General features: G+C 54.6%; 1 protein-coding gene across 3 annotated transcripts in view; it reads left to right on the top strand.

Annotated features, from left to right (window-relative positions):
- LOC128772680 (uncharacterized) overlaps positions 1–15,484 on the top strand; it is a 70,249-nt gene that overhangs the window by 26,547 nt on the left and 28,218 nt on the right. For 2 of the 3 annotated variants that reach the window (XM_053888602.1, XM_053888603.1), the window contains exon 3: positions 12,646–13,274. In XM_053888602.1, coding sequence (XP_053744577.1) covers positions 12,646–13,169 — 524 coding nt within the window. In that variant the 3' untranslated portion in view covers positions 13,170–13,274. Of the gene's footprint in view, positions 1–12,645; positions 13,275–15,484 lie in introns of those variants that run through there. The other variant, XR_008416829.1, reaches the window with a different exon arrangement.

Here is a 15,484-nt window from a genome sequence, read left to right as displayed (position 1 = left end):
CCGTGGCCCCATCTAGGCCCTAGAGGGTCGTAAACACAGTTGCTGGCCAGGCCGACTTTCTCCAAACACGGCCAAAACCTACAGAAAGAAGGCGTGAGTCTTTGATGGGCAGCAAGCCCACTGTACTCCAGAGGGCTTCCTGGAGGAGGTAGGCTTAGTGCAGAGTTTGAAGGATGAATTGGAGTCAGAAACTCCAGATACTGACCTGCATTCCAGCCGGAGGGAGCTATTTGCGACAATAATCATGAGGAGATTTGTGAGAGATTTAGAATCATCTTTGTCCGTTGAAGAGCTTCCAGAAGTTTCATATTTGACCAGAGTGTTATGATCCGTCTGTGTGGGATCAAAACCTATAAACCCAGTTCTGGGTGAAGAGTGATGACTTCAGTTTTCTTGCTGGGAGACCCGTCTGGGTGTGGGGTTTGATCCTGAGTTATCTGAGGTCTGGACAGAGCCCGGTGGGTACTGGGCGTGCTCCATCCAGGGGCCCTGAGCGCAGTGAGCTGACCATGACCTTGGGGCCGGGAACGAGCCGGCCGAGTTGCAGCGGTGGATGGGTCTTGAGCAGCAGGGACAGCAGGTGGGGCGGGTCTGACCAAAGGGTCAGCGTAATGACTGGTCTCTGAGAACCTTGGCTTCTTCGTCTGCGAGACGTGGTTCACGTGGTTGTTGGGGACAATAATGAGCAGATGAGGGGAGATCCAAACGAGTAAGTAATGTAGACGGAGACACTTGTAAGAGACTAGATGCTATGCATATTAGCCCATTAATTAACCTGCACTTCCCTTCCGTGGCGCTGGATGGATACTTGCTCTGGACAAGACGTTGAGCTAGAGGGTAATGAAGGGCAGTGAACACGAGGCGATGAGCGGGAGCATGTTTTCTGTAGGCCGGGGACCGTGCTCAGCCGAATGGCCCGGGAAAAGCATCCTTTTGAGAGGACCGGCTGGTGGCCATGTGACGATTGCGGCCCTGTGTTTTCCGAATCGCTCTTGAATTCGCTCCCTCCTCCCCAGTCCTAGAGGCATCCCCATAGTTCATACCCTCCTGTCTCTCTCGTGGAATAGATATTGCAGGAAAATCTCCGAAATGGTCATTTTGCCTCTAGCTCTGTTTGCTCATTGGTTCCTTCCTTCATTCAACACCTACTAAGCTGTACCACTCATGGGGCCTTGGGCGTGTGGCAGCGAATTCTGCCAAAGTGTCGGTCTCCCCACACGGCTGCTCTCTCCCACCGACACAAGAAAGCGGAACCCCTGGCATGGCACAACAACACCGCCCACCCCCCAGACTCGACCCGTCTCCCCAGCCTCAGGGCTTGGAGCCCCTTTCTCTGCGTGACAGTCTCCTCGTACTCTGCACACTCTTTGCTCTTGAAGTGCTGAAAAGGGCTCCAGGATCAAGACTGGGTATGAACTCTGGTTTGGAGAAGTCACTTAGGCTCAGTTAACTTACTTGTAAGTAGGAAATACAAACGGGCCTTGACCTCTAGCGTAAAAAGCCACTGACGTAGGAACGTAAGCTGATTAGCACCACATCCTAGATGAGTTGGTGTGTGTTTGGTCACAAGCAACAGAGAACCTGACCACAGAGTTTTAAACAAGTAAACGAGTCTTTAAACAAGTCTCTATACAGAGACTGAACGTAGTTTTCGATGTGGCTTCAGTGGCTCAAAGAGACAGGACTGCCTTTCTCGACCCTTCCCTCGTGCTGGTCACCTCATGCTCAGAGGGTGGCTGCGGTGGTCCCAGACTTCGCATCTACATCCCAGGTGGAGAGAAAGGGAGAGGGGCGGTGCCTGCCGGGTCCCTCCTGTTTCCATCAGGAAGGCATCGCTTGCCTGGACTGCACACGGCAGAATTCCCATTAGGTCATCTGGTCTGAAAGCAGATCACGCGGCCGTCTCCAGGCGCCAGGGCGGTCGGGGACTCGGAGAAGGTTGAAACAAGTGGAGATCGGGGCTGGGCTCGCTGTACTCCGAACGCCTCTGGAGGTCCGCCGACGGAGGAGAAGAGGCCAGCGTTGCCTGGAGTGACTGAGCGGTGTCGGCAGACCTTTTCCCCCCGAATCGCTGCCGCGTGCGGACGAACGCCCCGAGCGTTTGCAGGTGGTGAGTCGTGAGGGCTCCGCACCGTCCGCCAACTTTGTCTCGTGTTGTGTTCTTTCTTCAACCTCGGTGTAACTCCTCAAGGACACGCGGAGACCCACGAACTGGCCGCCCCGGGACTAAACCGCCCCTCTGCCTACCTCTGTTGTCTTCAGTTTGTCATTATTCCAGGCGAGGGGGCCCCGGTTCTGCCGGGCTCATGTGGTGGCCCCGCGCGCTGCACAGAGGGTCGCGTCCAAACCTCGGAACCCTTCCGTCACCTGACACGCGTGCGAGTGCAGGGCACGGAGTGAGTGTGCCCTGGCGAACGGTAGAGCGAGGTCGCACGCACCGAAGGTGATGTGACCGCAGAGCCTGTGCGCCTGGTGGGGACCCACACCCAGAAGGACGCCTCTGTGCGAAGGCCAGCCTGTTCGGGGCCTCCGGGGGGTCCCGTCCCCGTCCCCACGGCCTCCGGGCTCAGAGTCTAGCCTCCCCTGGCTCTGTGGCAGCTGCCCCTGGATGCACTCCTTCCGGCCTTACGTGGGCACCTCCTGGGGTCCCCTGGTGAAGCCGAGGCGTGACGTCCAGGGACCCTCTGGGCACACACGTGCAGCCGGGAAGCGGGAGGAGCGGATGCCTCCCGGGGCAGACCCCCCAGCCAGCGGGGGCCGCAGCCCCGGGCCACCTCCTGCACACTTCCTCCCTGCAGGCGGAGGTCCAGACTCTCGGTCGCCGGACGAGGCGACCTTGTGGGAGGCGGTCTCGTGAGGTCCAGCAGTCAGTCTTCCTTCATACCGGGCAGTGGCCAGCTCGGCAAAGGCCCCCACAGGCCATGGCGGCCCTTTCCTCTCTGCCTCATCCCTCCGTTTCCCCACGCCTTCTTCCTCGATCACCAAGCGTTAGCACATAAATGTTCATAATTTCAGCTCGGCTTTCCGCGCGGCCCAGGCTGAGACCGTGCGTGACGCTATTCCACTATTTAGGATGATTTCCTTTGTCTAGAAACGTCCCCGCGGTGAGAGTCCTGAGTCGGAACATAGACGTATTCTCACAGCTTTGAGAACTTTATCACAGGCTGCGAATCAGCCCACCCCCGGCCCTCGGCTGACACCACGGAGGAGTGTCTCCATGTCTCTGAGTCAGACTGTCCTTCCTCATCACGGAGCCAGGAGTGGAGCCAAGGCCCTGCCGGCAGTGAGTACAGAGAAGGCTGCGGACAGGAACGCGTGTGGCCACGACATTTCTACAACCGGAGCCGCTGCGGTGTTGACGGATGGGGACGCGTGGGCTTCGCCGAAAGGGACGTTCGCCACGTGGGTGCACGTTTCCAAGGGAAAGAAAACCCAGGCACACGGCCTTCACGGGGTGCGGCCCCTGTAATTGCCCTAATTGCCTGTGAGCTAATTAGGGACCAGTGCGTGGCCAGGAGTGAGATTCTCATCCCTCAAAGTGTGCACTTCCAACGAGGGGCTCACGATCTGCGCGTCACAAGGTGAGCGTTCCCTGCTGACTTCCTCTCCTCGAGTGCGCGCTGGGCTCACCCCGGGGCCGCCGCACTCAGGAGTCATCGGGCAGAGCCCAGAGAAGCCAGGAAGAGGGCGCAGGCTGCCGGAGCCCACGGACGGGTCTGCAGTCGAGCGCACCCCGGAAGCGAGTCTTTGGGGGGGAGATGGAATTCGGACGGCTCTTCGCAAGAGCTGCTTTTGAGTCTGCTCGTCACAGTCACAGGCTTTCCGGAAGAACCCAGACACCAGCCACCTCCCTGAGTCAGAAGGCCGTTGTCCGGGCCCTGAGAAGAGCCCAGGGGAGCCTTCCGGTTGCCCGGGTGGGCCCGCCATGTGAGTGGAACACTAGACATGACGGCACAGGTGGGGGTCCCCGTGGCCACGAGCCGCTTGGTTCCTCTCTGCTTCTCCGCGGACTTTCACCCTGTGTGTCTGAGGTTTCTCCGCTGTCCCCAGCGGACGGAACCTTCCGTCCTCAACCTTCTCGCTTCATGCCAGGGTCGTGCTGTGTTCTCACCTTCCCCGAGAAGTGAGTGAGAGGAGACGGAAAGGTGGCCTCCTTCGCTGGTCAGCTCTGACCGCAGACGGGGGGCTGCAGGACCGGAGGTGCCTGGGGCGGGTTGTGGCCCCGGATGGACGTGGTGCCCATGGCCCGAGCCGCTGGCCGTGCCAGTCTGCGGCGTCTTGACGTGTGAATTACAGAGGTTACTAGGCTGCACGGTCTGCGGGGTGGGGTGGGGCGGGGGTCGAGTTCCTCGTTCTCCTCACTGACTGTGTGCTCTGGTCCTTTCCCTCCTCCTGCGGCCGGAAGGTTAAGACCCAGAAGGAACAGGAGCTCTCTGTCCCTGCCATGTTGGTGGCTCTTCGCGGGCGTCCCTGCTCAACAACACGTTTACTTTACCCTGAACTTGGCCTCACGACAGCGCATATACCTGATAACCACGCCAGCTGAGGTTGGATTCCTGTCCCCCCAGGATCAAATGTCCCCAAGTCCCTTCTGCTAACTGCCTGGAAGCCAGTTGTTTCCGAGTAGGTTGACATCAGAATTGAAATCGGTTTGCTCTGATCATTTGCTGAGCAAACCCCCTCCCTGTCCGCCTCCAGCCGCGAAATCCAGCCACGAGCCCCCTGCATTCGCCTTCCCTGGCTGGGTAACAAATCAGCACGAACTTAGCAGCTTGAAGCAACGCTTCGTCTCCGTTCGTCATCTGACGGGCTCATAGTTTGAAGCCCAGGCAAGGTCAGCCGCTCGTCTGGCGGAAATCTCGGTGCCTGCGGCCTGCGCTCTGACCTGGAGGTTTTGGACGTAAGTCCACTCCCAGGCTCTTGGGGTTGCTGGCAGAATTCAGTCCTGAGTGGTTGTATGACTGAGGTCCTGCTTGCCTGCTGACTGTTCGCTGGAGTTCTCAGCTTCTAGAAGCTTCCCCTGTCCCCCGACTTGTGGCCCCTTTGTCTATAAAGGCTGCAGCGATGCCACAAATCCTTCTCGTGCTCCAGACCTCTTGGACTGTCCCCTCTACCTCCAGAAGAGTTAATACCGACTCTTCTCAGACTCTTCCAAAAAATAGAAGAGGAGAAAAAACTCTTCCAAAGTAATTTCCCAGGCCAGCCTTATCTTTATACCCAAACCAGACAAGGATGCCATAAGGAAAGAAAACACCATACATACAACCTACACAAAAATAAAGTAAAAATGGATCAAAGACTTGAATGTGAGACCTGAAGCCATAAAACTCTCAGGAGAGAACATCAGTGGCAGAGCTCCTTGACATTGGTCTTGGTGATGATTTATTTGACTTGATTTGACACCAAAAGCAAAGACAACAAAAGTAAAAATAACTCAGTGGGACCACCTCAAACCAAGCAGCTTCTGCATCAACAAAACAAAAAGGCAGTTTATGGAATGAGAGAAGATATTTGCAAATCACGTATCTGATAAGGGGCTAGTCTCCAAAATACATAAAGAGCTCGTACAACTCGATAGCAAAATGAAACCCCGAACAATCCAACTAAAAAATGGACGGAGGCCTGGAACAGACACTTCTCCAAAGCAGACATCCAGAGGCCAACCGACACGTGAGAAGACGCCCAACACCACTCATCATCAGAGAAATACACGTCAGAACTACAAAGAGTTACCACCTCCCATTTGTCAGAACGGCTAGAATCAAAAACACAAGAAACAAGTGTTGGCCAGAATGTGGAGAGAAGGGAACCCTCTTGTGCTGTTGCTGGGCATGCGCACTGGTGCAGCCGCTCTGGAAGACAGTGTGGAGGCTCCTCAGAAAGTGAAATAGAACTACCCTACGACCCAGCAGTTGCCCTGTTGTGTACTTATCTGAAGAAGGCAAAAATAGTAATTCAAAAAGATATCTGCCCCCCCCCCCCAATGTTCACAGAAACATCATTTACAATACACAAGACATGGAAAGAACCTGAACACTGACTGACAGCTGAATGGATGAAGACGATGTGAGACAGATGCCATATGATCTCACTCATGGGTGGAATCTAAAAACAACGCCACACAAAAACAAAGAAACTAAACTCAAATATGAGTGGAATAGATGTGGAATTTAGGAACCACATGCGAAGTAACCGCTTGAGCTAAAGCCGACCCTAAATGTGGAATTTAAAACAAGCAAACAAACAAACAAACCATAGATACAAGCTCACAGATACAGAGGACAGACAGGTGGTGGCCAGAGGCAGGGGGTGGGCATGGGCGAAATGGGTGAAGGTGGTCAAGGTACAAGCTTGTCGTTATAAGGTAACTAAGTCCCGGGACGTAGCATACAGCATGGTGACCGTAGTTAACAATACTATGTTGCATATTTGAAAGTTGCTGAGAAAGTGGATCTTAAAAACGTTCTCGTCGCAGGGAACAAGTTCTGTAGCTACGTATGATGGGTGTTGACCAAACACCGTGGTGATCGTTTCGCAGTACATACAAATACCGGATGGTTTGGTTGTACGCCTGAAACTAACATGGTGTCATGTGTCAGTTACACGTCAGCAGAAAAGGGTACATTCTACTGGGGACCAGTGTCCGTGCCACGTCATAGGGACTGTTTGCGGTAAAGGTGGGCACAGCGTGTATGGGTGGCAATGAACAAGGATGACCGATTCTGCTTGGGGCAGTGGTGGGGAGGTGACCCCGGGGGAGAAGTTTGCCGAGAATTTGGATTTCTGGCTGGATACCCGCTGATGGACTTCCGCCTGTCCGAATACTACTTGGCAAGTTCCTTTTCCTCCGAGAATCTCGCTTCCTCGTCAGTGTTGCGAGAAGCCTGTCTCACGTCTCTTGCCGTTGGAACTTGAGGTGCTGGGAGCGTGCGTGTGAGTGGGCAGGATGGTCGTGCGGACGGCTGGGGATAACGGGGGTAGGATCGTCTCTAGGGTCGTGTCTTGCCTGCCTGCTTTCACTGGCACCTGGGTTCCTCTGCCCTGCCCAGAGGGAGGCCAGAGGTGAGATCTAGACACCAAGCAGGGCCCAACACAGACGGAATTCGAGCTGGCGTGGGCAACAAGGCCACGTGACGAGGGCTTCCGTGCTCCTAATCCAGGGGCACACGTATTCTTCCCGAAACCCTGCGGGCTCCGCTCTCCTCCCTCCAGCTCGGAGCTGCAGATGTCACACGTGCAGCAACATCCAGAAGGGGAAACCCCTGTGCCTTCTTTCTCAGAGCCATGGGCCCTCGGGGTTGGTCAACCGGAGGGTGGGGGAGGACCCTGTGTACAGGGCATCACCCCGGGGTCCCCACGCATTCGTCGGTAAGAGCACGGAGCGCCAGGACTGACTGGGACTGGTCTACACACGGGGGAGTGGTGAAGACTCCCGGCCCCTCCTCTCGGGACACAGGACACTGGGCCTGGGGAGCAGCGGTCCAGCCCGCTTTGCTGGGGCACCGGTGACAGTCACTGTTTCGTGGCTCTCTGGGTACCAGAGTGGGGCGTGTGGGAGGGCCCTGCAGAGGCACAGGTCAGCCCAGGGCAGTGATGATGGTGACACTAGGGACATCGAGTCCGTCGGTCAGCGTCTGAAAGCCGCCCAGCAGTGAGTACGTGCAGCTCAGAGGCCACGTGAGCAAATCCTGTATAAACGGGCTGTGCCCTTGGAATAAAACATAGGTATGTGATGCTCACTTAAAAATGTCATGTCTCTTTAAATCAAACCTTCCTTTTTTTCCAGGCAAAATAAACAAATCGAGTGCAAGGCTCCGTTCCGCAGGCTGGGGCTCGGCGCCCCTGGCTCAGCCTCGTTCCGGAGGTGCAGGAATTCATAATTGGCGTCCCCTTGTCACCAAGGCACCTTAATGGCATTTTAGAAATTATTTGTGGTGCGAGCAACGTTGATGGAAACCAGACTGGAAAAAAGTTAAGCCGTGCTCCAACCATATAACGAATCAGCTGTTCTTGGTTGTTGACGTTTTGTCCCAGCTGTTGCCTGTGTGCACACAGAATCCAATCGCAGGACTGCCCTTGTGGTATTGGCACACTGTGAGTGTATTCTCTGTCTATTGTGCTTTTTTTAAAATGTTTATTTTTGAGACAGAGAGAGATAGAGCATGAGCGGAGGAGGGGGGAGAGAGAGAGGGACGCACAGAATCTGAAGCAGGCTCCAGGCTCTGAACTGTCAGCACAGAGCCCGATGCGGGGGTCAAACTCACGGACTGAGATCATGACCTGAGCTGAAGTCGGACGCTTTAACTGACTGAGCCACCCAGGTGCCCCTCTATTGTGCTTTTTAAGGGCTGTCGGGTTTCTTTCTTTTTAAGTGTATTTATTTTGAGAGGGAGACGGCGAGCAGGGGAGGGGCAGAAAGAGGAGAGAGAATCCCAAGCGGGCTCCACACTGTCAGCACAGAGCCCAGCCCGGTGCTCGAACCCACGAACCCCGAGATCATGATCTGAGCCGAAATCAAGAGTGGGACGCTTACCCAGCTGAGCCACCCAGGCGCCCCCAGTGGCTTTGGGCTTTCTGCCCTCGATCTCCCCTCCCCTACCCAGATCTGGAATCGATTTGAGGTCAAGTTTCCCCTGCTCCTGCTTTGCTTTTGGGTAAGGGGTTGCCGCCGTTAGGCGAAGGAAGGCAGGCTGTCGGGACGCAGCAGGAATTGTGCGTCTCCAGGGAAGGCCGCCTTCTTCTGCAGAATTTGTTCCCCTTAATGATCTCGCTGCTTTCATTGTCCAAACATTTTCCTGACTCTCTTATCTGAGAGCCCGGGAATTGTGAGGTCTGGAGACCGAGGCAGAGTGAAGCCTCATTAGAGCTTTGTCTTAAAATAGGGCAGCACAGACCCAGGGTGCGGAGGTAAGCCCCGGGCAGCGCGGGGTCACCGTGGCCCCGCGGCCCGGCCTTGTCCTCCCTCCCGGGAGGACGCGGGTGCTGTGTCCTCACGCTCCTTTACCCTGAGCTCAGACGGAGACTCGGGGCCGTGGTCCTCGGGCCGTGAGCGGCCAGCAGCAGCTGCGGTCCACGTGCTGTGTCCGGGTCGGGGGCAGAAGTGCAGGGAGCCTGCAGGGGAGCGTGTTGTGACTTCCCTCTGCGGCCCAGCCGCCGGAGGCTCCCAGAGGCCGAGCCCTGGGGAGACCTGGGGGAAGATGTGAATTCCAGCAGGTGTGAGCCGACTCACCTGTGGGATGTCCCGGGAGGGACCGAGGGCAGCACAGCCCTGGGGAACTGACACCAGCAGCTCGTCACCTTGAACGCGGTGGGACCCGCGGCCTCCTCCGGATGAACGAGACCTTCCTAAGGGCTCCTGTTCCTGTCTCTCCCACAGCCCCCACAGCAGGGCTCCCCCGTCTCAGGGCTGCGGCCCTCCTCACAGCACATCACTGCTGCCCGGAACCACCGTGGCCCCGAGCAGGTCGAGGCACACTCCGGTCCTACGGGTGGGGCCGAGGTGTATGTGTGAGCTGTCTGCGGCCGCCCAGCCATGAGGATGTCTGGGCTGTCCTTGCCGTCATTGTCACAGTGAAGGACAGATGAAGCTTGCTTGCAAGAATGATCATGTTTTATTTTATTTTTTTCGATGGAACGAGAGAAGATATTTGCAAACGGCATATCGGATAAAGGATTAGTATCCAACATCGATAAAGAACTTATCAAACTCAACATCTAAAAAAACCAAATAATCCAGTGAAGAAATGGGCGAAAGACATGAATAGACACTTCTCCAAGGAAGACATCCAGATGGCCAACCAACCCATGAAAAACTGCTCAACTTCACTCATCATCAGGGAAATACAAGTCAAAACCACAAGGAGATACCGCCTCACGACCCTGTCAGAATGGCGAACATTAACAACTCAGTCAACCACAGATGTTGGCAAGGATGCGGAGAAAGAGGATCTCTTTTGCACTGTTGGTGGGAATGCAAGCTGGTGCAGCCACTCTGGAAAACAGTATGGAGGTTCCTCAAAAAACTAAAAATAGAAGTACCCTACGACCCAGCAATTGCACGACTAGGCATTTATCCACGGGATACAGGTGTGCTGTTTCGAAGGGACACACGCACCCCCGTGTTTATAGCAGCACTATCGACAATAGCCAAAGGATGGAAAGAGCCCAGATGACCATCGATGGATGAATGGATAAAGAAGATATGGTATGTATATATATATACAATGGAGTATTACTCGGCAATCAAAAAGAATGAAATCTTTCCATTTGCAACTACGTGGATGGAACTGGAGGGTATTATGCTAAGCGAAATTAGTCAGAGAAAGACAAAAATCATACGACTTCACTCCTATGAGGACTTTGAGAGACAAAAAAGATGAACATAAGGGAAGGGAAACAAAAATAAAAACAGAGAGGGGGACAAAACAGAAGAGACTCATAAATACGGAGAACAAACTGAGGGTTGCTGAAGGGGTGCTGGGAAGGGGGATGGGCTAGTCAGGTGCTGGGCACTGAGGAGGGTACCTGTTGGGATGAGCACTGGGTGTTTTATGGAAGTGATGAGTCACCGATTCTGCTCTTAAAGCCAGGACGACACTGTATGCTAACTACCTTGAGAATAAAAAACATTTACAGTTAGTTTATTTATTTATTGGTAGAATCCCAAGGAGACCCTGTTGTCAACACAGAGCCCGATGCGGGGCTCGAACTCACGAACTCACAAGACCATGGCCTGAGCCCAAATCAGGAGTCGGTCACTTAACGCGACGAAGCCACCCAGGCGCCCCGAGAATGACCGTGTTTTAACGTTTACAGACGAAACTCGAGCACGGAAACGTCCTATACGCAGCTGCCCCAAGGGCCGATTGCAGGAGGAGCTGGGGGTCTGCTGATGGGCTGCGGGTGGGATGCACCTTCTCGTCCCATCACCATGTGTGGTGACTGCTGCCTGCTCTGGAGGGGACGTTGAGGCTCCTGCCTCCGAGGCCTCTGGGACGAGGAGGTGGCTCTGACTCCTCCTGAGCTAGGCCCTGGCCTGGCCCCGCGTTCTGGCCTCCCTTGTTGAGTGATCCCTCGTGTCACAGGGCTGGCCTCTGGGAGGGCCCGCCCAGGCAGCCGCAGCGGGGGCCTCGGTGCCCCGTCATCTTCCCGCCTGCCGTCTCTACGGCAGGCCTCCTCCTCCCCTTCCCCCTCGTTCCCTCTGGAGTCAGGACCCTCCCAGCTGTCGACGACAGGACCCCACTCAGTTCTGTGAAAAGAATCAGGTACGTTCACATCTCACTTAACGGGAACGTGCCCTCACTGTCGAGCCTCGTCTCCTGACCGCTTCATCCTGCGAGCCTGAAGCTCGGTCCCCATTAAACGGCCAGCCCCTGTCCCCCCGCCACCTCCTTTCTGGCCTCGGCCCCCCATCTTCCCACCTGGGAACCCCGCGGGGGCGAGAGAACGGCTCTCCCGAGGCCGTATGTTAATCCCCTGTACCTGGGGTGAGGGGCCCGCCTGCGAGAGCAGCACAGCAGACCGGCAGACAAAGCTCTGCTCCTGATGACGCCCTTGACCTGCTCACCAGAACTGGGTCTCACCACCTCCAGACGTGCCCTTCACTGCCCCGGCCTCTGTCTGTGTCACTGCTTCCAGGGAGCACAGGATACCTGCCGTAGGGCGTAAACGCGATAAAACCTCACCCTAGGAAAGAAGACGGGAAACAACAGGCGGTGATCGCTAGTCCTGCCACACAGGAAGACGCAATTTCCTCCTCGGACAGTGGAGTCGTTCATCAATCAATCATATTGGCCACCCTTCATTTTGTTCTCTGTGAAGAGCTCTCCTGTCCACTGAAGAACAGATTCAGCTGCTGTGCTTTTTTTTTTTTTTTTTTGGCCTGGAATGCAGATGTGATGGCTGGGGTTGCGGCAGTTATTTTGGGTTCATGAGGAATGGCCAAGAACATCTGAGACTTTTAGCCCTCGGATCTTAAAGCTACTGGATCAGTGTCACCAAACCATCTACCTCCAGCCTTCTTGTTATATAAGGAAAAACATTAAATAAATACTAAGTTTCCTCTGAATCTGTGCTTCATCTTTTTTATTTCTGCGTCTGAGCCACAGGCCTTGATGTTTTGCGTTATAGTTTCCCTCAGATGTGGCCTTGTGTCAACATGAAGCTCAGAACATGAAGCTCTTCAACATGAAGAACAGACCCGGGAACTCCATCCCCTGAATGGGAACCCCCATCAGTATCTGTCTCCGGCTCCATCCAGGGCCCAGTCTTACCCTCCGCCGTGTTTCCTCTTCACTCCCAGGAAGCTTGTGATACCTTTATCTTGGGGTGGAGAATTTGGATTTGTCAGAAGAACCTTTCTAGACACAGCCGGGGCCCATAAAATGCCCAACAGTGGTTTCAGAACCAAGTATGAAAAGTTGCACTTAAGTTCCACTTAAACAGAAACGCATTTTTCATTCATAGCCAAATTAAAAGGCTTCGGGATCTGTGAGTAATCTTGGGCTGCTCTTCCCCCCCCCCACCCCCTTAACTGTCAGTCTCCTAATTTAACCATCTGGAATTCTTTTTAAAGTGCCATCCTATTCAGCATTTGGAAACGAGGGGCCCGGCTCTAAATGGAAAAAAATCTACATTTCATTGCAGAGGGAGAACTCGACGCCAATGTCCTATTCGACAGAGACCGCAGCAACCTGTATGCCTCGCGGACGGCAGAAGGGAGCTTCGGAAAATTCATTCCACGTGTGACGGGAGACCCCCAACTGGGGGAATGGACGCGAGAACTGGAAGATGCACTCCCCGAAGACCCGGGCGCCTGCTGCTGTCTCCCTCTGACGTCCGTGGCACGAGGCTTTGTCACGTGTGGCCACGGCCTGGCTGACACGGAGCGCCAGTGCCCAGACGCTGCGAAGGTACTTGTCGTCTCCCTGCGGCTCCAGTGCGACTGTCTGTCCTGTCTTTTCATTTCCTGCATCAGCACCCCCCGCCCCGACCCACCGCCCCCGGCGGGTCTGGGCTGCCTCTCCCCGCGTCCTCACAAGCACCAGGGGAGGCGATGGTTAGTGCAGCTGACGGGTGACCAGCTCCGGTGGGGCGCAGACCTGACCTTCCTGCCCCCCTGGTCGTGGGGCAGGACCCGACAGCTAGTTCTGGCCCGTGAGCGGGAGTGAGTACGTCGTTCCTGGGTTGGGGCATCGAATAGCCTGTGTGTGACTTTCTAGAATCCCCCGCTGAAGTAATTATGGAAGCAGAAGTGAATTTGGAGCCCCCCCAGAGGCTCAGACCCCCGAGTGGCTGGAGGGACCAGAATGGCCCTGCCCACCTGCAAAGTCATGGAGCAGGAGGGACAAATAAGTCCGTTTTGAGCCTGAGGTTGGTAAGCCACGGCCTGCAGTCCAAATCTGGCTCGCTACCTGTTCTTTAAATGAGGTTTGCCTGGGACACAGCTTGCCCGCTCGTTCATGGGTTATCTGTGGCCGCTGTTTTGCTGCAGTGACAGAGTTGAATAGTTGTCACAGAGACCCTGTGGGTCACAAAGCCTCACATATTTTCCATCTGGCCGTTTACATACAGAGTTTATCAGCCGTGTTTTCAGCCACTGCCTTTTTGTGACTGGTTCTTACCACAGCCCAACCAGCCTCTCCCGGTGGCTTACAGAGCACAGTCTTTAAAGCTTGTTAATCTCGTGGGCTAAAAAAAAATAGGGTTACGTTATGTTTAGTTTACATTTCTTTGATTATTCCTGGAGTCCCACCATTTTCCATTTGTTCAGTGGCCGTATTTCTCTTTTGACCGTTGATACTCGTTGCCATTTTTTTCATGAAGGGCTGAGTGATTTTCCTCTTGATCTGGTTGAGTTCTCAAAGGAGGGAGGGTATTAATCGTTTGTAGCTTACATTTGATTTATTCTACCGAGTCTCAGTTTAGGAAAGAAATAGTCCCTTCCCTCCAGAAGTTGGATGAATACTCAGTTATATTTGCTTTAGTCTTTGTATTGGGTTTAAAAGCATATTTTAATCCAACAGCAATCTTAGCACAAGGGAGAGGGTAAGGGACGGGGTGGGATGCTTGTCTCAAGCTATTTGTCGCTCAGCTTCCCCTCCCCCATCGTGTTTTTGACGCTTACCTCTTGTAGTTTGATAAGTTCTTCTGTATTGAAATAGCCCATGTTAAGGCTAGTTTTTCTGTCGCACGGATTATCCTGATTATTGTCGCAAAATGCTTTCCTCATAGTTTCACGGTTTACACGTGAAAACGCAAGCGTGAAGGTCTCACGTGTGCACACGGTCGACCGTACAGAGAGGGCTGTCGCCACAGTGAGGCAGTACCCGTCGTAGAAACAGCCCGGGAGGCAAGAAAAACTCTAAGACGTTAAGAGCTACAATGTTTGTCCGAAGCGGTTTTACGGTTTTCTCCATCTTTCCAGTTCTGGCCATTTTCACAATCTTCTCATATGCACAATAATGGAAAACTAATTTATTTTGTGGGAAAAACCGCATCCCAGGATGGAACCTCGCTCCCCGAATGCCTTTGCCTGCCTGCGCTGTTGACTGCCGTCGTGAGAGTTCTGCCGCGCGTCTGGAACGCTCCTGCCTTTTAATTTCTCCGCGGCCGTTTCCTATCTTGCCAGGAGCTGCCGCGGTCACCCCCTTAGCTACTCACACAAAGACCCTTATATCCTTCTGCTAGTTTTTCAGGACTCGGTCTCTATTGAGATTTAGATCAGTTCTGGTGAAAGCCTGACTCCTGCGGGGAAGCCACGGGAGGCCGGCCGCGGGAGATAGGAACCAGGGCTTCCAGAATTCTGGGCCCACATCCCCGCCCGCCCGCCCGCCCCACCTACCATGTTCTTTTCTCCTCCGCCTTTGTGTGCCCCCCACCGGCCTCCCCACCACGCTGGCTGCCACACCAGAGACTGGAATCCCGCTCCCCACTGACTGCCCTCACCGTTAGCACCGCCGGGCTCGTGCGCCCCCCGGAGGCCCCCGTCCGCCCCTGGTGCACGCCTCTGCTGTCACTCGTTTGCGTTTAGCGGATCTCCTCCTCTCTGGTCTAATACACTCTTCTAGCGTCCCAGGGCCGTCCTTCTAGAACGCAGAGCTCAGATCAGGGTGTTTGCCCAAAACGCCTACTGTTGACTTTGCTGCCCCGACACCCGTCCTGCTCTCACTGCACAGTGTCTGTCTCATACTCTTGATACCTGAGCCTCAGCATTTCCTAGAGCAGGAGCTCATCACGCACAGAGCTGCTCTTTGTTGCATCACGAGGGCCCTCCTTCGTCCCCAGCATCTGTGTCTGCACACCCGCCCCTCGTGACCAGCCGTGTGTGCTCTGTAGTTTGCTTTGCCTCTTTTCTTTCTTTGTTCATTTGTTTCTTAAAGTCCACATCTGAGCGAAGTCCTGTGATATTTGTCTTTCTCTGACTAATTTCACTTGGCATAATCCCCTCCAGTTCCATGCGCGTAGTTGCAAATGGCAGGAATTC

The sequence above is a fragment of the Panthera pardus genome, unplaced genomic scaffold, assembly GCF_024362965.1.
Source record: "Panthera pardus isolate Hobbes unplaced genomic scaffold, ASM2436296v1 HiC_scaffold_23, whole genome shotgun sequence".
Lineage (NCBI taxonomy): Eukaryota > Metazoa > Chordata > Mammalia > Carnivora > Felidae > Panthera > Panthera pardus.
The sequence above is the reverse complement of the archived record's forward strand: the minus strand, read 5'-3'. Positions and strand labels throughout refer to the sequence as shown.